At 46.4% G+C, this 23,479-nt stretch overlaps 1 protein-coding gene across 7 annotated transcripts in view; it reads right to left on the bottom strand.

Annotated features, from left to right (window-relative positions):
- The window catches only part of Rbp (RIMS binding protein), a 388,544-nt gene that overhangs the window by 50,749 nt on the left and 314,316 nt on the right, over nucleotides 1–23,479 (bottom strand). For 6 of the 7 annotated variants that reach the window (XM_089574466.1, XM_089574471.1, XM_089574467.1 and 3 more), the window contains exons 8-15: nucleotides 15,573–15,806; nucleotides 12,844–12,987; nucleotides 10,282–10,567; nucleotides 7,754–7,804; nucleotides 5,611–5,751; nucleotides 4,700–4,837; nucleotides 4,075–4,170; nucleotides 2,432–2,530 (exon numbers count right to left, since the gene is read on the bottom strand). In XM_089574466.1, the coding sequence (XP_089430592.1) occupies nucleotides 2,432–2,530; nucleotides 4,075–4,170; nucleotides 4,700–4,837; nucleotides 5,611–5,751; nucleotides 7,754–7,804; nucleotides 10,282–10,567; nucleotides 12,844–12,987; nucleotides 15,573–15,806 (1,189 nt within the window). The remainder of the gene's footprint in view (nucleotides 1–2,431; nucleotides 2,531–4,074; nucleotides 4,171–4,699; nucleotides 4,838–5,610; nucleotides 5,752–7,753; nucleotides 7,805–10,281; nucleotides 10,568–12,843; nucleotides 12,988–15,572; nucleotides 15,807–23,479) is intronic. The other variant, XM_089574468.1, reaches the window with a different exon arrangement.

Raw genomic sequence — 23,479 nt, 5'->3', positions numbered from 1 at the left:
CGGGCGCCGCTGCGTGCGTACGGAGGGGGAGCCGCGAGTCTGTTTATATAATCACGAACGGGAGAGAGGGATAGAAAGTGATTTGAGGGAGGAGGTTACGCGGAAAGGAGAGGCGCAGTAACACAACCGTTTCATTCAGGACGGACATCTGACCCGTGTAGTGAAGCGAGAAATCAGGGTGCTTTGCGAGAGGAGAGACAAAGTAATTCCACGTGGCGGAAAATCGAGCGAACGCAGAAAAAAAAAGAACAGAATACAGAAAAGAGAAGAGCCGTTTTCAAAACACTGTTTGTCTAGCGGAGTACTCCTGTAGCACGCCAGGTATTCAAGACGCGAAGCCAGTCTCAATGTCTTCCACGTGGCGAGTGTCCGCGGCATCGGGATCATCGAATTTCGATGGGGACGTATAAATCGGTTCACTTCGGCATACACGGGCTGAAAACGCCACAGACAATGCACGCGTCGTAGAGGAAAACAAACAATAAATCTTTTATTCATTCTTTATGGCGTGTGAAAACACTTGATATTCCTGCGAACAAAACAGATTTCTACTTCAATATTTTTTTCCCCAGAAAGCAGTTGCTCAATTTCGGACTGTATAGCATACCTATATTACTACCTTTTCAGAATAAACGTTTTGAGAGAAGACGGAACGGGACAAAAATTATTAAAAGCATTTTTAGTCATTCCTGAAAATTTCATTTCTACTCCTACAGTCGCCGAAACCTAGGAACATAGGGGAATGTTTCTCTTTTTTATTTTTGTAGTCTTAATCAATGGGAAGCTTATAGCGTGATTATTTCATCGCCGAAAGATAATAGATTAGAGAGCAGAAGAAAAAAAAAACATATTCCGCTGCAAGGATCCGACCCCGACGCCTACTTAAATGACCTGGAAACTAAATCGCGTGTACCATTCAAAATTTTCACTTCTGATTATTAACCTTATGAGTCCAGATTCTCAGCCGATTTCCACAGTGGCTACGCGCGACACCAACAACAACAAGCATTTGCACTTGTACTACAAAACTCTTTGTTTTTGTTGCGAAAGCAACACTACGCGAGTCGCCGAGCCCGGAGCCGAGGAAAGGCCATACTGCGCATGCGCGACGAGCAGTGACGTCACACGGCGCGCCGCCGCCGTCGCTGCGCGGGTGACTCAGCCGCAGCACTCGCCAGTGGCGCACGCGCAGTAGCGGCGCATAGCTAGCGTGCCGGGGCCGCCGCCGCTGCCGCGCGCTCTCCATCGCCTCTCTCTCTCTCTCCTCGTTGCTTTCACAATCCTTCAGGTTTAACCGGAGCTAAAACACTGCCAATTTTTTTTTCGAAGTGAGCACCACTGTCTAATTTCATGAGCACGAATTGGAGTGCTGCAAACCTCGCGGTTTTGACCCGTCGTCTGCTGTTAAACAACGACACGAACACGAACAGGCACAAGCTTTGCACGCAAGCTACATAACGAGAGGTGGAGGAAGCAAAACGGCGCCTTTGCATCCTCCGAAGAATTCTCTTTCCTGGGTGCCTCTTCGTAGGTCGGCCACCATGGAAATACTAGCAAGTATACAGAGATATTATATAAAGTTTCGTTGCCAATGTGCTCGTAGGATCCTATATTAGAATTATGGAGCCAAGTTCTTAATTAGAATGTTTGCGCTGACCAACAATTTACTTTATTGTAGCTCTCAGAAGTGTCACTATGTTTGCAAATCTTGAAAGCGGAATTTCTGCACAGAATAACGAATTAGAAGCACTCACATTTGCTAGCACTGTTAAGACGTTGCTCGAAGACAACAAAGTACGAAAGGTTAAAAGTTCCCTGGCATTTTAGCAAAACAGTAAAACTGTGTAATGAGGTGAGTGCAAAACGAACTAGACTGGCGCGTCGCACTATCGGGAACAGCCGATGCTCACAGACGCTGTGGACAGCAAAATTAGTTTGAAACAAAGAGGAAACCATCAGGCAGTTTGAAGCCCACTCTCAAAGGATCTTAAGATCCATGCTCTTCTCGCCGCCGTGGTGGCTCAGTGGCTATGGTGCTCGGCTGTTGGCCCGAAATACGCGGGTTCGATCCCGGTCGCGGCGGTTGAATTTCTTTGGAGGAGAAATTCGAGGCCCGTGTACTGTGCGATGTCAGTGCACGTTAAAGAACCCCAGGTGGTCGAAATTTCCGGAGCCCTCCACTACGGCATCTCTCGTAACCTTAGTCGCTTTGGGACGTTAAACCCCATAAACCAACCAACCAACCATGCTTTTCTCATCATCTCCTTCATGACTAAACTGTTTCATGGGCAGATCATCTTGTAGTGGTATCAGCATGAAACTCGTGCCATTAAGAGTCGGATTGGAGCTTATTTCTCATAATACATGCTCTAGTGACCCTTTTCTGGCACAACATAAATAAAGAATACGAGGAAAGAAAGCGCTCACTTACCGAGGCAGGAGCGTTTCTTGTCTAGCTCTGCCAGGATGCGGTTGTCCTGCTCCAGTTTGGCCATAAGCCCGTCCAGTTCCTGCATCGTCACCGTCGACCCTGCGCCAGGAGAAAGAGGAGGTCATAAAGGGAGGAAAGGCGCGGTAGTTGTTTTAACTGAGTGTAGATGTGAACTCGACCAGCGACGCCTGAGGCGAGAACGAGACACGAACAAGACAAGAACGAGATGAAAACGAGATGAGAATGAGACAAAAAGTGACCAGCACGAGACGAGAACGAAATAGAACGAGACAAAAAGAGACGAGCACAAGATCGCGAGGAGAACGCAGGAGAACAAGAGGAGGACGAGAAAGAGACGAGAACGAAACAGATGCGCTAAAAATTCTAAACAGCATTCTTTACATAACACTGTGGCGCTAGAAAGGCTCCTCCGAGGGTGAATGGCAAAGCCTGATTGAACGTTTCGAAAAGGAGAGACACATTAGTGACAACATTTATTTTAGACTTGGCCACAAGCCGTTTTTTTTTTATCTGTCAGAATTTCTGAAAAGAAAACAACAAGCAGGACGAAATTATGGTAAAACAAAAAAAAAAACAATGTGGAGACTAAACGTAAGAAGACACTGACAAAACAGCGATTAGTTGAAATATTCTCGGACCAAGTGCCTAACTCGAAACTGGAGTCAAATAAAATTAGTTTTCAAAATTGCTCGAGAAACAAAACTAACTTTACACCATGAATTTGAATAAAAAAATCTGGCTCGGAATCTGCGGAAGAAGAATGTAATGCGCTTAGCTCGATATACAACAAGTGTTTCAGGGAAGCCCGCCACTAATTTTTGAAAGTATGCGGTGTGTAAGGTATAGAGAAACCCTTTGCAGCATGATAATACCAGTGTTGGCGGACGTCAAAAAACCGGCAAATCATGTTAGCAAGTACAGTGATTAACTAAATTCTAATAGTTAACTTTTTCAGTGTTACCAATAGGCGCCTGATTGCAACTAGATTTTTGTAGCCGGCCGTCATTAATAGCCATATCATTTCTAGAATTTCGGAAACGCGATCACGCTCGCCGCTGTGGCTCATAAAAATTTGGGCTATTACTCGGCCCATTCGAAAACCGCGCGTCTGCGGTGAGCTCAAAGCGACGTCCATTAAATCGCGGCACTTCGTGACGCACGTACCACGTGACAATCTCTCCCCAGCCGCGCTGCGGTGCTCCCGGCATCCCAAATTTTCAGGAATGGAAACCTAACCCGGAGCTTGGGCAGCATACACTGCCCCTACTAGGATGTACGCTAAATGAGCATTTACTCCCTTAGGGTCATTCGTGTTTACTGTGCAAGCTCTACTGACCCCTCCCACCACCCGCTTATCATAAGGGCACCCGCTGCTGGGAACATCTCGACCACGTGACCAGAGAGTACCTCGTGATGAGAGGCGAACGTGCTATGTTCCCACAAGAGACCACTACCCGGCCTTCGTGTACCTAATCATGTTTATCACGCCCACCTGCGCGACACCGTCTTTGGGGAGCTGGTGTACAGTACACTGCAATATTCGGGTACTGCTCGACACAACACCACCGACTGCCCCGAAGGAAGTCCCTCGTGCGGCCATCGTTTGTAATAACGGCACTTACTTTGCAGTGCCCTTGGCCTCAGCTGGGAGCAAAGCTGGCTTGTCCGATGGGGCTCTATGGAGAGCTGATCTATGGCTGGCGAGGAGAATGAAGACTCTGCAAAAGCACAAGAAAAGACGCCGTACAAGAAAGATCGTTACAAAAAATATCGCTTTTTAATTCACCTCAATACTGCCGTGATTCGCTTGATTCAATAGGAGTGGCGGCTACTTTCACAAATTCACGTAATGGCCACCTCAAATCAAGTCCCCCCACACCCTTCTCCATATCTTGCTGCTTCTCTTTTAACGAAAAGGTTCATTTGTTAGTTTGTTTGCTTGTTTGTTTAATGAAGTTTAACGTCATGAAGCGACTCTGGCTATGAGGAACGCCTTAGTGGAGGGCTCCGGATAATCTAGAGCGCTAGGGGTTCTTTAACGTACAGTGACATCACACAGTACACGGGCCTCTAGCATTTCGCCTGCATCGAAATGCGACCGTCCCGGCCGGGATCGAACCCGCGTCTTTCGGGTGAGCAGCCCAGCACCATAACCACTGAGCCACGGCGGCTGCTAACCGAAAATTTCGCAGAGTTTCCGGAGGAACCAGTTAAAAGTACAGTACGTTGCTGTTCTCGTTCACTCACTGAGCTGCGATTGAAGGAGCAGCGCAGCGACGGAGGCTGACAGAGAGTCTGTGACGGCCCCTGTCGCGCCGGTTGTAACCTCTCCGGCCTCGATGTTCTGCCGAAGCCGCTCGAGGTTGGCCAGGGACACAGGGGAGCCTGCGGGAATGCGGGCGTACATTGGCAAACCTCGTGCACTTAACTATGCATGGCGACAAATGTACCATTCGGAACACAGGGCCAAACGAAGAGGACACTACAGTGGTGTGCTGTCCTCATATCGTCATGAAATACTAACCCGCCCAAACAGATATCCTTATCTATGCAGGCAGTGAGAAATCCACCGATGTCGCCGATATTCCTGCAAAGGTGATAAGTTCCGCTAAAGGACTTTATGGCTCTTATCCTGAGGCCGATGAGGAATCCCTACGTGACCTCTGTGGCACTAATACGATAAATTCAATAAGCAATATGCGTATGAGCTAAACGCAGTGATGGAGCTGATCATGTGACAGCGAGTTCCACTCTAACGCCGCAAGGCTGAAAAGATCCCAACTGTGCTGAATTATCAGTGACAGCTGTGATAAAACCACTGAAAACAGAACCCTTGCTTACAAGCAGTGTCCATGCGCATTCAGCGGTCATAATTAAAAAAAAAGCACTAAGAAAAAAACGATGCCTGACAGGACACGACATAACCAAACACAACATGCGTACGGCAGGAAAAGACGGCTAAACATAAATACAGCTGACGATAAGCACAACCTAATACAACTTAGTTAAAGAGGAGTCTGGGTAAAGAAAGATATGATAGCGCCCTAAAGCAAGCACGGCAGAGACGCCGGTTTAAAGACAAACAGGTCAAGCCCTGCTGAAGATCAATTTTGCCGCAGGAGAAGCCAGAAGAAAGTGAGTACTACGTCGCTGCTCACCGATGGTTGCCCTGGATTTCTCGAGTTCGGCAAGCACCCTGTTGTCCTGCTGGATCCTTGCCAAGATGCGGTCCACTTCCCTCGTCGTCGAAGTGGTCGCCGGCGACGCTCGAGTGAGCGACAACTCCGCGCTCTGTTTGCCTGCGAGCGCATTTTGCGTCTTTTATTTTACTTCGGGTGTGTTACAATATGTCGATACTGGTCATCGTCAAAACGCGAAATGATGAACAACGCAAAAAACTAAGAAATCAGCAAGGAATGAATGAAGGAAATTCGCTGGCGGCGATCGATTGGACTTGAGCCCAAGTCCATAAAGGACCCAGTGACTGTGTCAGAACATTTTTTCTTAACATGGCCAAAAAACAACGATTGCATGACGCGCAGTACAAGTATATTTTCCCCTGAAATAATAAATGCAAACCCCAACGTAAAAGAAAAAAACTTTTAACCAAGAAAAAGCGATCAGAAGTCTTGAGGTTGCATGTAGGAGAACGTAAATTGAAAAAAACATCCATATTTTAGGGAGACATGGCGAAGAACATTCATGCAGGCAAGGCTAAGAATATAGGGAAGCGTTGTACAGTACTAGACGAAGTTTGGTTGAGAGAGGTATGTTGCACTTGCACGCCTTACGCCAGAAATATGCACTTATTTAGCCAGTGTTCTATGAGAAGGAACATGCTCCAGGAAACCACAACAAAGTGGGCGCCAGAGAAGCAACAAAGTCCGAAAAAATTTGCCAGTAATTCGGGCCAAACTTGTACACGCCTTTTAAAACAGCTTGACTGCACCAGGATCAAACACATTGCTCTTTGAAGCCACCTCTTGCATGTAAAAATGTAGTAGTTGTTAAATGTGAGTTGATTAAATAATTAACATTGCATTAACTCTGCGTTTAATTTTCAAAGAACATTTTTTAGCTGCCTAAGCACTGAAGGCCTGAAGAATATTTTACGAAACTGTCTTAAAAACATCTTTCAACGGAACAGCCTTGAAGTGCGGTAGTTTATAACTTGCGTACAGTTCATATAGCACATATGTTTAGAGCTGCCAGTGCGTGTCAGCAATCACCGTTTTATTCCCATACTCTGTTCCTAGCCTCGTTCAGGGAGAGGGCATGTATTAAAAAGGCTCATAAAGGTTTGGTTTACTGCGGTTTAACGTCCCAAAGCAACTCAGGCTGTGAGGGACGCCGTAGTGAAGGGCTCCGAAAATTTCGACCACCTGGGGTTCTTTAACGTGCACCGACATCGCACAGTACACGAGCCTCTAGAATTTCGCCTCCATCGAAATTCGGCCGCCGCGGCCGGGTTCGAATTTCGGTGGAGGCGAAATAAAGGATCCGTCCGGAAGCGCCTTTGCAGTGCAATTTAGTGCTCCCTAACTTTATATCTCGAACTTTATTTTCGCGTATCGTCAGCAGTTTAAAACCTGAACTGATTTTCAGCGAAACATTTATTTGCTGAGCAAGAAATACTCAGGTTTGAAGAGGAGAATGCTGAAAAAATGGTTTTGTATATGCAATATGTACAAAGTTTCCTTTATTCCTTGACTCAAGTTATATCGGACACCTTGTACAGCTATCAAGAACAAAGGCAGACCCCGACGAATGTCTGCAAGCAAAGACTGCTCATTCTGGGTCACCGAAAAGAGGAAAGGTGAGCATTTGAACTGACAGATTAAAGACAGAAACGAAATAAAAAAAGGTCACAGACGATTGATGCAATTCATGCCACAGGGTATGCATTAATTCTAGTCTTTCCTCTTCACGGTGGTAGACGGCGGGATCCAGTCAGTCAATCAACACGTGACACGCCGTATGTCTTCTCTACCCGCCCAATGCAATCCAGCAATCACTATCCGCCACTATCCCCTTCCCTCGACTCTGCTTGGCGACCACGGTTTCCCTCTCGCCACCCGTCACCTCAAACCTACCCGCCCTCTCTCCGCTTTCTCCCCGCCTTTCCTTCTCTCTCTTTCCCGCTCCCCACGCTGTCTCCTTCTCCCAAAGCTTCAACGCCGGACACCGACGGCGGACACTCTTGCCGCTAATGACGGCTCTAGTGCTAACGCATTAAAGTATGTACTAAAGAAAAAGAAGAGGTTCAGAATAAAGCAAAATAAAAACAAAGAGTTCACTTACATTCTGAAAATGTGATACGACGAGGGTCACGTTGGAAATAAACCGTCAGAACTGAAGGCAAAACAAAATAAGGAAAATGAACAGGCATAATACGGAAAAAGGTAATTCCACAAAGCACTAAGACCACATAATAAACACCGAGGCAGTGTCGACAAAAACAGTGCTCATGCATAAGCTGAGTATGGCTGCAAAACACAAAGTACAGCCAACAGAAAGCGTGGCAGAGGTTCAGGCAAAGCAAGCTCATCGGTGCTGTCACATAACTGAGAATAGTTTTGGTTTTCAAGTCGGTTATTTTTGTAAAAGAAACGGCAAATCTGCTAGGCAGTCTTCTCTTAAAATGCCCCATATTGAAGAATAATACAGTGAGGAATTTGAAAAAGATACAAAAGCATAGCTGAAGCAAAGCCTCTGTTTCTCCACTTCTTTCGCGCAGCCTACAATAAAGCTTCTGAATGGGGGCTTAATGGCCAAATGAAGGAGAAACAAACACTAATGCAAAAATATATAGCGAGCACACAGAGACATTGAAAGAAAGTGGTGACAAAGACGAAAGCCAGCGAACCACAGAAAACAACAAATAAAACATGCGAAGCAGTGTGCACCTGATCTAGTTACAAGAATTAACTTTCTGTGTGGCTTTCCTGCACACGAATTTCAGCTTGTTGCAACGCGTTCTATACTTGTGCTTGCGAGGCAAACATAAGTGAGTACTGTGGCAGCATTTCCAGAGATACGCACGGTGGTCGGGGTCGAGTAAAAAACGGTAGCTCCTGTAGAAGAACCGAGATCTGGGCCAATTGGTACATGACTGGCCATGACCATCAGCCGACATGAAAACGTGGACAGGATCCCAATCCTTCTGGTAATCCCTAGCGTCAGCTGCGGTGTGCTGACGAGCATGCGGTTAACGGCGCGTGACGACAGCTCGCTTCGCCAACCAGCCTGGAATTTGTTGACTTCTTCATAAAGCCGGAATCCATCGTAATCTACAGTAGCTGAACTGCTTGTGAAAACAGTGAAACGACGCCGTGCTGGACAGCGCTCCGTAAACAATGAACCATTTCATACGCATAAATAACCTCTATGAAGAGCCGCATTTCACATGAGTAAATCTGTATGACTTTTCTCGTACCCCTCGATCCACATGCCTTTTTTCTACCTTTTCCTGCCAGCCGATGCTCTAATGCTGTCCTTGAGCCGGAGTACAGTTACGGTGCGCCCGGTATCCCTCATTTGCTTTTTTCATTTCATAAACTTTTTTTTTTTTTTTTTCATTTCAGCTGCATGCGCAGCTTTACTGTCCTCACACCTCGTGACAGAGAAACATCGTAGGTACTCAGCAGTTCCAAGTCCAAGCTCAGAAGCAGCTGGCAGAACGGGTTTAACTGAGTACTTATGTAACTTAGTTGTCTCTAAGAACAATAAAATAACAATGAAGAACAATAAAGATAACTTCTTCCTTCGCCATTAACGCACCGCAGGAAGAAATGCTGGCATGTATTTTGGCATGTATCTCTTTATTTCATGAGTCTTGTTTGTTTTGTGCCGCGATGCCTGTCTATATATTCAATTCTGATTGATTGTCTGACTTTTTTTTTTCTTTATGCATATGCTTGTCATTTTTTGTATTGAATAATGTTTGAATGTGCCCCTCCTGCTAGACCATGCATGGTCCGCAGTATTTCAAATAAATAAATAAATAAATAAGTGAGGTATAGCTCCGAAAAACAAATTTGGCATCGTAATGTCGGCAGAACAGAAGAGGATACATTAAGGCACAAAAAATTGAAGGGGACACTTAAGTTACGCCTTAAGTACATGACGCGATAGCTCGCTAATTAATGACTTAACCTCCCACAGCAACTCGGGCTATGAGGGACGGCGTGGTGAAGGGCTCCGGAAATTTCGACCACCTGGGTGGTCGCGTTTCAGTGACTGACCTTTTCAGCTAACCTCAAACAAGCTGTAGAAGAACTGCAGATTTGGCTAGTTGGAGCAGATTCATCCATATATGCGGAATTAGTAATTCTCGACTTCGCACTTATAGATCCCTGAGAGTCATCATACCACTCCTCGCTCAGTGGTGGAGCGTTTAAGCGGTGCGCCACTGTCCTGCGATAGCAGTTGCTCCCAGCGGTGGGTCTTGTGCTGTGCAGGTTGCTCTTCCCGAGCGACGAATCATTAATTTAACTGCCACCTCACACTGCGATCAGATTGCTCACAATCTGGTGGGCAGGTTGTGATGACGTCACAAGTTCACGTCACCTAGGTGGCCCACCTGGTTGCTTCTGCGGGAATTTTTCACTCACAACACCGGCGACGACGACGCCGGATTTTCTGGAGAACGGGAGCCTTAACGTTATAGCGTTAAAAACAAGCGCGGTCGAAAGATAAAGAAACAACATGAAAGCACGCGTCGTAACAGAATGTAGGTTGAGGCCCGAAGGGGAATTCTTCCGACTGCACCACTGGTGCATCGCGGAAACCGAGAAACATAGCAGGTGCTCGGAAGTCGAGTGTCCCACCTGAGGAGCAGGTGAGGGAGGGCGTTCCACCGCCTCCTCCTCCGGCTGCCGAGGCGGCTGCGGCGGCCAGCTGGGCGAGAGCGTCGGAGCCGGCCGACCGGGCCACGTCCAGGAGGGGCCTCGTCGACGAGGAGCCGCCGGAGTCCAGCAGCTGGGCGGGCGACGCCGAGCGGGCGCCGCTGCTGCCGCTGCCTCGCGGACTGGCCGACGAGCGCTCGGCTTCCAGCAGCAGGTGGTCGGAGAGCTGCAGGCTGATGCCGTGGTCGCACAGGTCCGAGGGCACCACCTGCGGTGGTGACCAGGCGTGACCACGTGTGACCATTGAGCAGACAAGGAAATGAAAAAAAAATCTGCCGAAGATTACGTTACGTAACGTCATCATCATCATCATCAGTCTGACTACACCCACTGCAGGGCAAAGGCCTCTCCCATGTCTCTCCAATTAACCCTGTCCTTTGCCAGTTGCGGCCAGTGTATCCCCGCGAACTTCTTAATCTCATCCGCCCACCTAACTTTCTGCCGTCCCCTGCTACGTTTGCCTTCTCTTGGAATCCACTGCCCAAGCCCATTTCTTCCTCTTGATTTCAACTAGGATACCATTAACCCTTGTTTGTTCTCTTACCAACTCCGCTCTCTTCCGATCTCTTGACGTTACACCTAGCATTTTTCTTTCCATAGCTCGCTGCGTTGTCCTTAACTTACGTAACGTAACGTAACGTAACGTAACGTAACGTAACGTAACGATTACGTAACGTAATCGTCGGCAATTTTTTTTAAAATTGGAAGCGTTCATCAATGAGATAATTATAAGGTGGTTATTTTAAAAGATGCTTGAACAGAAAGCAGAAAAGAAACAACCACATGCTGCCGGTGGGATCCGAACCCAAAACCTCCGAATTTCACGTCCGGGACACCACCAACTGAGCTACGGTGACGGCTGTACGATCTTCGGCTTTCGGGCGTATTCATGTGTAGTGGAACCGAACCGCGAGAGTGTTGAGTATGGTTCATGCGTGTACAAGTACATGTACCACAGTGCACCTTGTTCATTTTGAGCTGTCGCGTGCGGCCATGTGCGAGTAAGGAAGGCACGCAGCGAATGGAGTACTTGGTGACAGGTTATTAACCGACGGTTAAGACTATAATCAACGAAAATTCACGCAACCTACAGGCTTCACGCTACCTTGATGATAAAGGACATAAAACAGGATCGAACCATTTGATTTTCACTTTTTTAATGTTGACTACTTAACTTAGCAGAGTTGCAGAAGCCTAGGTTTGGTGAGCGCTACATCTCCTTGTATTCCTTGTTTATTGAGAACATGCGGCTCCAGCTGCGTTCGGACATTTGAGAAACGCCGCTATCACTTCTGTGGCGATCGCTATATACGGTCCTCCAAATGTCGCACCATGCAGCTTACGGGACCGAAGACTTTAGAAGGATCGAGATGCAGAAGTGTAGCTGGGATATATGCACGCAGATGGAAAGGGTCGCACAGTAAACTGCGCGTAGTCACGCTGTAATCGCTCGAAGCGCGTGATTTGCCCCCTATTTAGGTTAAACTGTGGTTTGTAAAAGAGCCTCCTTGCTTAATTTCGCGAGACCAAATCAACGGTTTGACTGTAAATTTATTTGTTCACTCGTAGTTTGACCTATCGGTGTGGCCAGTGGTCGATCCCTAAATCGACTGAAATACTGACTGTTTCAGTTAGCGACCGCTGGCTTGTTTGTGGGCCCGATGACACCGTTAACTGAATGGAGTATGGCGCAAATGACTACGCGTCAATTAGTGGGCGAGAGAGTGCATTCAGTGTTATCTGGAGGGCACGTTTTTTGTCGCAGCTTTGAAAACTATCGCCCATTGCGGGTGCCAGAGGAGCAAGCTCGGCCCTTTTACTTCCCGACCCAGTAGCCTCTATTATTTTTTTTTGTTTTGTAGCGAGAGCTACATTACCCGCAGTCTCGCCGTTTCGCTGCGGACCTTCGGCGCCACAAGTGCGCATGCGTGAGGAGCCGAGTGACATCAGAGCCGCGCAGCTGGTGCGCCGCTCGCCTCAGACTGGGAGAGAGACTGCGCATGTGCGACACACCGCTGGCGCGCCATGCTCTACTGCGCATGCGCGGAAAGGGGAGGAGGAGGGTCACGGTGTATAAATGATGGTGATGCAGCGGTGGGAAAAACACTGTCATGGCGGCCAAGGAGAGCGAGGCCGACGCTGTGCGGCGTAGGAGACGGGAGAAACTGGAGTCGTCGGACCATGACGATAAGCAAAACAACTAGAAAGGGATATACCGTAGCTCTCGCTACGTATATCCTGGCATAGCTGAGCTAAGCCACTGCCAATTTTTATATGACAGAAAGCCAAAACATTCCTTCCGATTCCTTGGCGCTCTTTGCCCTCTTCTGAATACCCGAGAACTGCAGAGAGACCAATGCTATAGAAAGCACTGCAAAAGTTAACATGATATGCGACTCTGCGGCATGATGTGCGACATGCCCACTGCCACCGCGAGTCAAGGCTACGCTTTTCCTACGCGGGCTGTCGTTGGGCACTGCTCACCTCTGCCGACAGGGAGCGCCCCGCCCGCCAGGACTCCCGGGCGGCCCGCGTGCGCTGCTGCTGCCTCCGGAGCGCGGCCATCTCCAGCACCAGCTCTTCGTGCAACACATTCTGGAGCTCGCATTTCTTCTGCAGCTCGCGCACCTGCGAGGGCAGAGCGCGTCGAAGAAAAACAGCACTAGTCTTGGCACTACTCTACTACGGCACTACTCTTCCATGTTGCGTTGGTATGCCGCCGCTTGCTCACAACAGTCCAGCGAGCAGTGTGGTGGCGCATAAGGGAAATAACAAAATAAAAACCCGACCCTAGAAAACATACTCAAAGCTAGAATTCCTCTATGTTCAAGAGTATACCCTAGCAGAAAGAACCTGATTAGAACTAAAGCGGAAAAACACGACGCTTTTTGGAGGGCACACATTCTGTGATGGCAGTAAGAGACATACAGACGGCGCGAACTGCAGATTTTCACAATTCGAATAAGTGGCTTTCTTTAAACATGTGCGAGGTGTCCCTCGCGCGGTTCCAGTTTAATGAGAGCTTTTTTTCTTTCTAGGTTTACACAGTGCTAGGCTCAAAATCGCGTGGCGTGTACAACGAGGCCAGTCATAAGCGTTAAGGAAGAAAGAAAGAAAAAGAAAGAAAGGAAGAAAAGAAGGAAACAAATAAATAAATGAAGAAAGAAAGAAAGAAAGAAAAAAGGAAGAGAAAGAAAGGGAAAGACAGAAAGAAAGAAAGAAAGAAAGAGAAAGACAGAAAGAAAGAAAGAAATAAAGAAAGAAAGCAAGAAAGAAAGAAAGAAAGAAAGAAAGAAAGAAAGAAAGAAAGAAAGGAAGAAAGGAAAGGAAACAGATATATAAAGAAGGAATACAGGAAGAGGATAAAAGCAGAGCAAAAATACTCCCTCTATTTAATGACACAAGAACAACCAAGGCTAATGTCTGCAAATAGAAATAAGAAGCAGATAACTGAGAAGATCGCTGTCTCACACTAAAGCGATGCAAGAAGAGGAGAAATGGGTTTCGAGACTTAGCGAAATTAAGTAACGCCTTTATTTATATTCTTTTTTTCCTCGCCGGCTACTAAAATCTGAAGCGAAAAGTTTCTACACAGAAGTAGTCAGGCGAAACACTGACAAGGCAGCGGTAGAGCGATTAACAGCTAACAATGAAAGCAGCGTAGCAAAGAGCGAAGGACTTCATCACATGCGAAAGAATTACAATGAACGGTAAGATCAAGACTGCAACGCGTACGACACTCCTCCCGGCTTCCTTAACAAGAACTCGTTAGAGACACAAGGGCTTTAGAGATTAGGATAGGAGAATAATTGGTTCGCTCCAAACTTAGTCTGTGCCTTTCAGAGGGCGATACAAAACCAGCACGCAAAGCACTCCTGCGAAATCAACGCACCTACAAAGCATTGGTTCGTTAAGAAGGGCGAATTAATATACCATGGTGAGAAGGCACTCTGTTAAGGGCCTTCTAAGCGATAAGTCTGAGATCTCCAACTGAATTTATGTTGTGTCGGCTTGCTATACAGTGCGCGAAAATCTTAAGGCAAGACTTTTCTGGCACTCACGTGTACTTTACACGCAAAAAAAAAATATTGAAAGAGAAAAGAATACTGTTGACGAGGATGCAGTAGCGTTGTTCTCATGACAGCCTAGAAAGAGCGCCTTCTATAATAAAGAACAGCGCCAAGAGCTCCGAGTCTTCGCACCTTTTCGCGAAATCCAATCATCTGCCCTATATTCAGGACACGTTCATCGCTTTTTACCTCCTATCTCTTTTTTAGACGTATCCGGATATCATTTTCATGCGCGCTGCCGCTGATCCCTAAGTGCCGACAGCAAAATAAACTTAAAATGGTTTTTTAGCCTTTGGAGCTTTCGGCAACAAAGCGAAAAGATCGACTGTAGTAGAAGAGTAGGATACAAAGAAGAAAGGAAAAAGAAAAAAAAAATCTAGGCCCAAGTGCGGCGCTGCGTGCAGTCTCCTAAGCCTCCCATCATCACCCGAGCCGGGATGATGGGGAATGTTCGCGCTTTCCGGGAGCCCAGCTTTTGTTTCGGGGATCCAGCCTCCCTATACGTGCTCGGCAGAACAAGGCGAGTGAGTGCTAGGAAATTTCCCCACAGGCTGCGCCCCCCCCCCCCCCCCTTTAAAAACAAAACAAAACAAAACACTAATGCGAGATCTTAAAGTAAGACTCGTCTCTGTGGGAAGGGCAACGAAATAAGGAAAGAAGGTGCACCCGCACATAATGACAATTCCTTCTTTTAAAATCTCTTTTGGATAGCGCGAGGATTCCTACGAAGAGTTATAAAGCAAAATTGGAAGCCGTCAAAGAGAGCGAAGCGAAGCAGGGTTCGTATCACGTTCCATTTACATTATAAAGAAAACGTAACACTCACTCAGAGGAAGCCAATTGTACAGTAATTGGGCGAAGGGAACAACGAAAATGTTCGTTTCTTGCGCAGCTTTGTTCATTTGTTCATTCCTTAGTTTCAGCGTTAAATTCGTTTAAAGAGACGTACAAAAGTCATTCCGCACGCAAAACCAATACAAGGCCAGAATGAAGGACTTCTCTAAGGGTATATATACTCTACACGGAATTTGCGCCGAGGAATAACATAACGACGGTGTCGACGGAGAGTTACATGCCCTGCAATTACCACTCGGCTGATCGTGCTGGGTAAAGGGCATTTCCTCTAAATACGAGGAGGAGTACCTTGGACTCGAGCGTCTGTATGGTGAGCAGGTGCGCCGCCTCGGCGGACCCCTTGGCGGCTGCGGCGGCCGCCCTGGCGGCGCGCACTTCCTGCAGCGCCTGCGCGTGCTGCCGCTCGAGCAGGCGGCGCTGCTCGGCCGCCTGGCGCAGGTGGCCCACCAGGGCCTCCAGGGCGGAGGCCTCGCCCCGGGCAGCCTCCAGCTCAGCCGAGCGCACGCGCAGCTCCGTCTCCGCCTGGGGGGATGATGACGTCATCACATGCGACGAACCGGCAGAGGAGGAGATGATGGCAACAATGCGCGTGGCACCCACACAAGTCTGTTGTTGTGGTACCAAAGTTAAGCTACATGCAGAGTAGTAAGATACGAAAGAGGTCTGTACTACTACAGAAGAGCACATTAGTGCTCCGCAGTTGCGAATGAATGGTAAGAAATAGTTCCCGACAGGAACAGTTCCTACACTAAGAATTGAAATCACATCTTAAGAAGGAAAGGTAGGGAAGATACTATTAGAAACATCGCAGCGTCTTCGAACGGACATTGCGCAGCTTTTTCCAGGATATTGGTATGGCTGTTGTTGATGTTAACACCCTTCTAAAGTAAATTGCTGGGCTAGTTGGCTCATAATATGCAAAGGTGGAACCAGCGAAACAGACACAGGACAAGAACAAGGAGGCACACACACACAACACCGCTGGACTTACGACTGGTTGTAAGTCCAGCGCTGTTGTGTGTGTGCGCCCCCTTTTTCTTGTCCTGCGTCTGTTTCGCTGGTTCCACCTTTGCGCATAACACCTTTCTAGTGTGGACTCACGATGGAGGACTGGACATCTGCCACTAACTAGCCCCAGATACAGCAATGCTGGCCTGACATCTTCTTAAATACATCAGAGGTCTATGCATGAGACTATGGGGTAACAAATGTCTCAAGCAAGTTGTTTTTTTTTTTGTTATGCAGCAACATACTGACGTCGGGTTTAAACCTGACCATGTCTCGCGTGTCATATATTTAGTACTAGCGTGGCTGGAAAGGCATCCACGGTGGCGGAGCCTTTTGGAATAGTATTCTTCAGCAGCTGGAATGTTGGGCTGCATGAAACAAAAAGCTCACAGCATTACGGAATGTGACGCCACGCCTGTCGTGAAAATTAGCCGTTATGTCGTAATTCACTTTCGAACTGTCCAACACAAGCACTACAGAAATCGAACAACGTGTTGCACAGTCTAAACAACGCACCTGCATGGAAAGCAGTGCGTTGAACCCTTAAGGTTGATTCGCTCCTCAACTCACCCTATATGAATAAGATCAGTCCTTATTGAATGCAAGCCAATATAATAAGCGTTGGGCGCAGTCACAAGTTGCATGCAAAGACCTTGTTTTCAAGGCTTTAATTTAGGCTGCTTCGAGGCACAGGTACTACATAAAGTGAGTTTTACTCGTATCTCAGCGCCCTACTTATCTGTGCCCTCACACAGGTATGGTTCAGGTAACTTTCTGGCCAGATTCATTTTGCTATAACCTTCAAAACCTGGCCTGTCTTCTGCAAGACTGATCCCTCTGCTGTTAAAAACCATTCTGTACCAATGTACCTCGAAGTGGCTGCTTAAATTATATGCGGACCTGTGGCAACTATATGGTTGCGAAGCCAGAAGTTATTATCTGTAAGAAAGATTGCCGACAAGAACATTGGTCTTAAATACGGTGACATCGAATTAGGCAGAAAAGCTACTCAATGACGAAGTCGCGCTTTCTGCCTTGCGCGAAGCAATTTCAAGGACAGAAGCAAATTGTTCATGGGTACAGTATTGTTCTAGACAGATTGTGCGCTTATAGTGTAGCGACGCAATAAGTTTCTCTACAAGGAGCTGTGTCCATGCAGGCGATTGCGTCGCCTGCGTTTAAGCGGCCAGGCAAGAGCGCCGCAGTTAAGAAAAAACGGAGCTGTAAAAAGGTAGCGAAGTTAAAGCTCAGCAAGCCAAAAGATGAACACAGTATCTAGAAAAATACATATTTCTATGTATGCCAGAAAAAAAGATAAAAAAATCGGAGCGTCGTTATTCTGATCTAGTGAAAAAAAAATAATGAAAAATGAGGCAAGTGAGACAAGCACACTTTCAAAAGTGAAGGCCAATGGCCCCAGCTTAAAACGCTCTTGCTGCATGAAGCAAGTAAAACGCTCTTATTCTATTCATACCACTTCAAAAAGAATAAAAAAGGAAAAGCTGGTAGAAAGCGCGCTCGCAGAAAAAAATAAAACAAAAAGAGGAGGTAAACTTCACAAAATGTTCAAGCAGTATAGGTGTGCGGCTTTTGCTGCCGCAAAAGCTCACCTTGGCGTCCTAGGAAGGCATGCTGAGAGAAGAGCAACAGAATCGTCACTCACAACAACAGCAAAGGCACAAAAATAAAAAAAAGTAAGTGAAGCTTTCACATTCCTTTCCCGGTTCAAAAAGGAATTCTTGGCACTGAAGAAAGCCAAAAAAAAAAAAGAGAAAAATGCATCAAAACGACGTAGCTTCCAGCCGCAACATAAAAAGCCAGCGTAACCATGCTTGTAGTTAGCGGCCTTCAGGCCAACCCGCCTATACTAGTACGTTATGATGGCGGCGACAGAACAGCAGTAAGGAAGGAGATCTCATTTTGGCGCGCTTCCTGGCAGCGCTACGCACTGAGTGAGACTTAGGGCGGTGACAAGCATATTTCGATTGGCATACGCCATTTTGTTTCTCAATAACTGCGCAGATCTTCTTTACGACCGCGAAACTGGCAAATTTCTGTCTGAAATAAGATTCAGATGTCTAGACTCAAATTAAGATGGCAAGACCAGAATAAGATTCGAATGTCTGGACGATCTCGCGGCCCAGGCAGCCGGAAATGTGGCCTTCCGGAATAATATTGCGCCTGTGGAACAGTCAGCCTGGGAAACAAAATGGCGTCGTTGGCACCATCCTATTTTTGAAGGTGAATGTCAAGGTTTCTCACGTAAGGCCGCGCATTGGCTGAGAGGTTCGCGGCGACGCAACCTAACCGCTGAATGTATTAACTTGCAATACTCGAGGGGTGGTTATCATCGCATCAAAAGTTTCTTTGGAACCATATTGCAAGCTTGATCGGTGGCGGTGCTTCCATAAAGGAAATGACGCTTCCGTAAAGAAAAAAAAAGCGGATGTAAAAAAAGGAAGACGGACCGGTAACGGAGGGAAGTATCACAAGCTGCTACAAGCCCCCTTTTCCATGCACCTGATATGTAAAGAAAGCGTTTCGCGCGTCAAGAGAGGTATCGTTATGGAAGAAGGCAAACTTGGATGGCGTGGCAGATGGCGCGTCAGCGCACAGCTAGCGTGCTACGTTACCTGCATACAAAGTAGTTTTCAGTCAAGAAAAATCTAAAGCTAGATGACTGATCAAAACGAAAGAAAAACCGGGTACTTTTTGTTTACTCAACGCAAGCCAGTATTTTTTCACTCAACTGCGCTACAGCACAGGCTGTATTAAATGCGAAGTTCGGGCGTCCGCACTGCGCTCCTTTATGTTGCTCTTAATGTCATCCAGATTCTTTAGAGCACCTAACAACTGCACATACACTCTCGAAACAAACAAACAAAAACACAAGTACCCGCATTCTTTGGAGAGTATACTGCGGCGCTATTGGAAGCGAAGCGGGAAGCTTAGAAACAGCAAGAACCCCCATTCAGGGCACCGAAGTTCGAACTTTGCCTCGGGAGGTTGTTTTCAAATGCGATCTCCGAAATGCGGGGCGAGCAATTTCCGAGATGGTCTCGGAGAAGGGCCGAGAAAAACTGGATTGAATAGAGAACCGCAACCAGAAAATTAAAAAAAAAACACAAAAGGCGAGAGGAAAAGAAACAAGCGCATCTTGAGATTCCGCTCTTCTATGCTGCAATTTAAATGCCCCGGAGATAACCTTTGTAGCGCAACGAGGGAGGCAGCTTGGCATAGACGAAATAAATATGAGTGGAAAAAGTAAGACGGACGCACGAGGCAGTCAATAACAGTGAAGAAGTTGCGCAGGCACGGATGAAAGGAGCGCAAGACAAGGCGCACAAAACAGCTTGCTCGAGAGAAAAGTGTATCGGTGGAGTGGGTCGGGGAAAAGTTAATTTTCTACTACCACGTACGGCCGCAATTCACTGGCATCTAAACGGAAAGTGCTCGCGTTTTGTGCGGGGTGACGTTCAAGTCAAAATATGCAAAAACAAACAAACAAATAAACAAGAAGAATCAATTTCTTTTTTGCGTTTTTCGTGAAAACGGTGCTATATCTGAGGTGTGATACTACCCAGATCCTCTTAAAGTCTAAGCGCAAACTTTGCGCTATAACATGAATAGAACACTGCGAGCGTGGGAGCTCACATTCTGAATGGATGAATGAAGTCCGTGGCTTATCGAGTTTCCCAACCAGAAAGCATGTTTACAGAACCGCATTCTAGGGCACCATAGTCACTAAGAAGAAGAATAAAAAGCAGAAGCAGTAAGAAGAGCACTGTTTTAAGAAGCTTCACGAGAGCAAAGAAAAAGAACAACTACACTGAATACATAAGGAGAAACTGTACTGACCTCCCCCCCCCCCCCCGCCCCCCTTTTTGTATACAGGGTGTTTCACCTATGATTTTACAGAATTTTAAAAATAGGTTTTTTGAGTTATAACAGCGCCTTTTTCGGCATAGCATTGTCAGTGGTGTAGCCTACCAGGATACAGCTAATGCGTGCTAACTACCAGGTTGGTTAACTAATATTGAATAGTTAGGTTTTTAGCTATTACTGTTAGGTTCCTTAATTACTGACAGATGTGTAGCCCACGCTAAGTAATATCAGTATCATTTTTTAGAATTTGGAAAGCGCGGTTACCCTCGGCGCTGTGGCTGAACAAATTCTGGCTACATCGCGCGAAAATACATGCGCTTTTCAGAAGCTTGCAGGCAAAGTAACCTCTCCAGTGCATGGTTGAAAAACAGCGCACAAAAGACTAGAGACAAGAGCAAAGGCAACGACAGGACAAGCGCTGAACTCACAACTAAGGCTTTATTGCGAAAACCTGGGTATATAAGGAAGGCATAATACATGAAAACAAAATTCAACAAACAAAACTATGACAATCATAAAACTAGCATGCGCTCGAAGCCCAAAATCTGCCAAGAAACGTGATCTCGTTATCACTTAAAGCAACCGAAGGTTTGCTACCGCAGCCCCGTTGCTCCGTTGCGATGAAGTATGCTTCTGCTACTTCCCGCGTGGTTTGATCTCTGTGAGAATACAACACCTTTGCTTGACTTAACAAAGCAGTGCACTTTTTCTTCTTGTTTTTCATCACTGCGCACCCCTTACAATGAGTAACAAGATAAGATTGGTCATTGCCTTTATCTAAATTATCTTATCTTGTTACTCATTGTAAGGGGTGCGCAGTGATGAAAAACAAGAAGAAAAAGTGCACTGCTTTGTTAAGTTAAGCAAAGGTGTTGTATTCTCACAGAGATCAAACCACGCGGGAAGTAGCAGAAGCATACTTCATCGCAACGGAGCAACGGGGCTGCGGCAACAAACCTTCGGTTGCATTAAGTGATAACGAGATCACGTTTCTTGGCAGATTTTGGGCTTCGGGCGCACGCTAGTTTTATCATTGTCATAGTTTTGTTTGTTGAATTTTGTTTTCATGTATTATGCCTTCCTTATATACCCAGGTTTTCGCAATAAAGCCTTAGTTGTGAGTTCAGCGCTTGTCCTGTCGTTGCCTTTGCTCTTGGCTCTAGTCTTTTGTGCGCTGTTTTTCAACCATGAACCTATACCAACTCGCCCAACTTAACGTTCTACTCTCCAGTGCACCTAACTAATCGAAATAGCCAAAATATTTTAGGCGGCAACGCCGAGGGAAAGCGCGTTTTTGAAATTTTAAAAACTGATATGGATATTACTTACAGTGGACTGCAGGCTCTCAATAGTTAAGGAGGCTGACAGTGTTCGAATCGAACAGTTCGAACAGTGTTCGAACAGGTTCGAATCTGCCTCTTCATTGCAAGGACTGTGAACAAAACTCTTGCCGGCCCATTCTGGAAAAAACCGTTGTTTTAGGTAGAGGCCATGATCGAGTGTCCCGTGAATTAAAAGAAGCTTTTCTGATCAGAAAAAAGGGCGCGAATGCTGTTAGTGATGCATCTATCTTCTTGTATAAAACTGAAGAATGCTTTTTAGAAAGGTTTTCCTGAGGCGAGGATGTGTACAGGTTTTTTTTTCCCCTCAATGTAATCTCAAGTGTTCAGCTCACAGGCTTTTTATCAGGTTTTTCTTGTTTCACGTGTTTTTCTTTTACTGCATTTGTTACGTTTTTTATGCAATATCGTTTTGTTATCATCCTGTTGAATTCCTGTCAGTCATGTTTCTTTGGCCTTATACACCACGTGTCATGCTTTTAATGTTCTTTCGTCATTTTTTATCGTTTTTAGCTACGTCGTGTTTTCAGTCTTTGTGTCTTTTACCGCTTTTATGACCCTTTACATCATTGTGACGTTTGCTGCAGCTGATAGGTGGGTTGACGGTGTGCCTATATATTACGTGTTTCTTTCCAATAAAGGATCAGTTGTCAGTAGCGCGTTGTCCTGTCTACCTTTCTTGTGTGTGTCGTGTTTTGCGCTAGCTTTTGTACGAAGAAAAATGCACCAACTAGCCCAGCAACAAGTGTTACTTGAGGCTGACAGTAATAGTTAAAAAGTTAACTATTCAATTTTAGTTGATCAGTTTGCCAGTTAGCCCGTCTTAGCTATCTTTCTAGGCTCACTTCAGTATCTGAAGGCATGTGGGCACAAGCATGGAGTGCACCCTTAACGACAACACCGAGATGCGGGCTAACCCTGCGTTGACTAACTAGAACATATCTTCGTTTTCAAGTACACTTTGCCAGAAATTGAAACTAGTTGACTACAAACTAGAAAAGTATTAGAGCTAACCAGATCAGACTTCTTTCAACCTACAACCTAAGGCGGTCGACTAGTAAAATGTCCAACACGCCAGAGGTTCAGATTTGGCTCGCCTAAAAATGATAAGCGCCTTACTGCATATTATATTTAGACTTATTTTCGTGTCCAAAAACAGGAGCGCTGCTAATCAAGCTAGAACTGCTAGAAAAGTGCCGAGGGCGCGAGCCATTTTATTCAAACTTCATAATCTCTGCTTTGGAGCTCCCGCGAGACAGATCAGCTCTGCCGAGGCCGAGATAGCGCTTGCAGCGTCATCTGTTGCAGTTTCTAGAAAATTACTACGGGGGATTTATGGCCCTACATATGGACGCAACAACCGTCGAAACGAATGGTCCCTTAGATGCTATCGCGCTAGCCCCGTTAGCGGGCGAGGGATCGTATCTTGAACGAATCGTTATTGCTACAACTTCTTCTGCCCCGTGCCGTTAGGCAGATGCCGTGTGTGACGTGAGAACTGCCATCTATTATAGAACGTTTGTCACCGGCCCCGGCATTTAATGCAGGCAAGTAAATGAAAGAACTGTGGTTTATGTAACATTTCAAGAAAAGAAATGCTCCATAAAACAGCCGCAGACTGCACTGAAAGTGGAGGTATTTGAAACTCTGACTGCACTCTGAGCGGGCAATCGAGACTGAGCCAACCGATAACGCACCGAGGAAAGTTTTTATTTAATACGATAACACTAGAAGCCTCGCCGGAAAGAAAGCGGCGTCGCATAATTCCGGCGTCAACTCCGGGGCTTTGACCTTCTAATGTGACCTTTTTCCTACTCACCCTCTTCCGCGAATAGAGCTTTGTGCAAGTTCCAGTTAATAAAGATTACTCAATCAATCAATTTCCACGTGGCAGGTGGTGTACTGGAAGGGCAATGTGGGTCTCACAAGCCCGACCAATCACTTCCGGCAAAGTCATCGACA

Source organism: Amblyomma mixtum, chromosome 2 (assembly GCF_055824585.1).
Source record: "Amblyomma mixtum isolate Tamu chromosome 2, ASM5582458v1, whole genome shotgun sequence".
In the NCBI taxonomy this organism is placed as follows: Eukaryota; Metazoa; Arthropoda; class Arachnida; order Ixodida; family Ixodidae; genus Amblyomma; species Amblyomma mixtum.
Note: the sequence above shows the minus strand (reverse complement) of the source record. Positions and strands in the feature narration are given on the sequence as shown.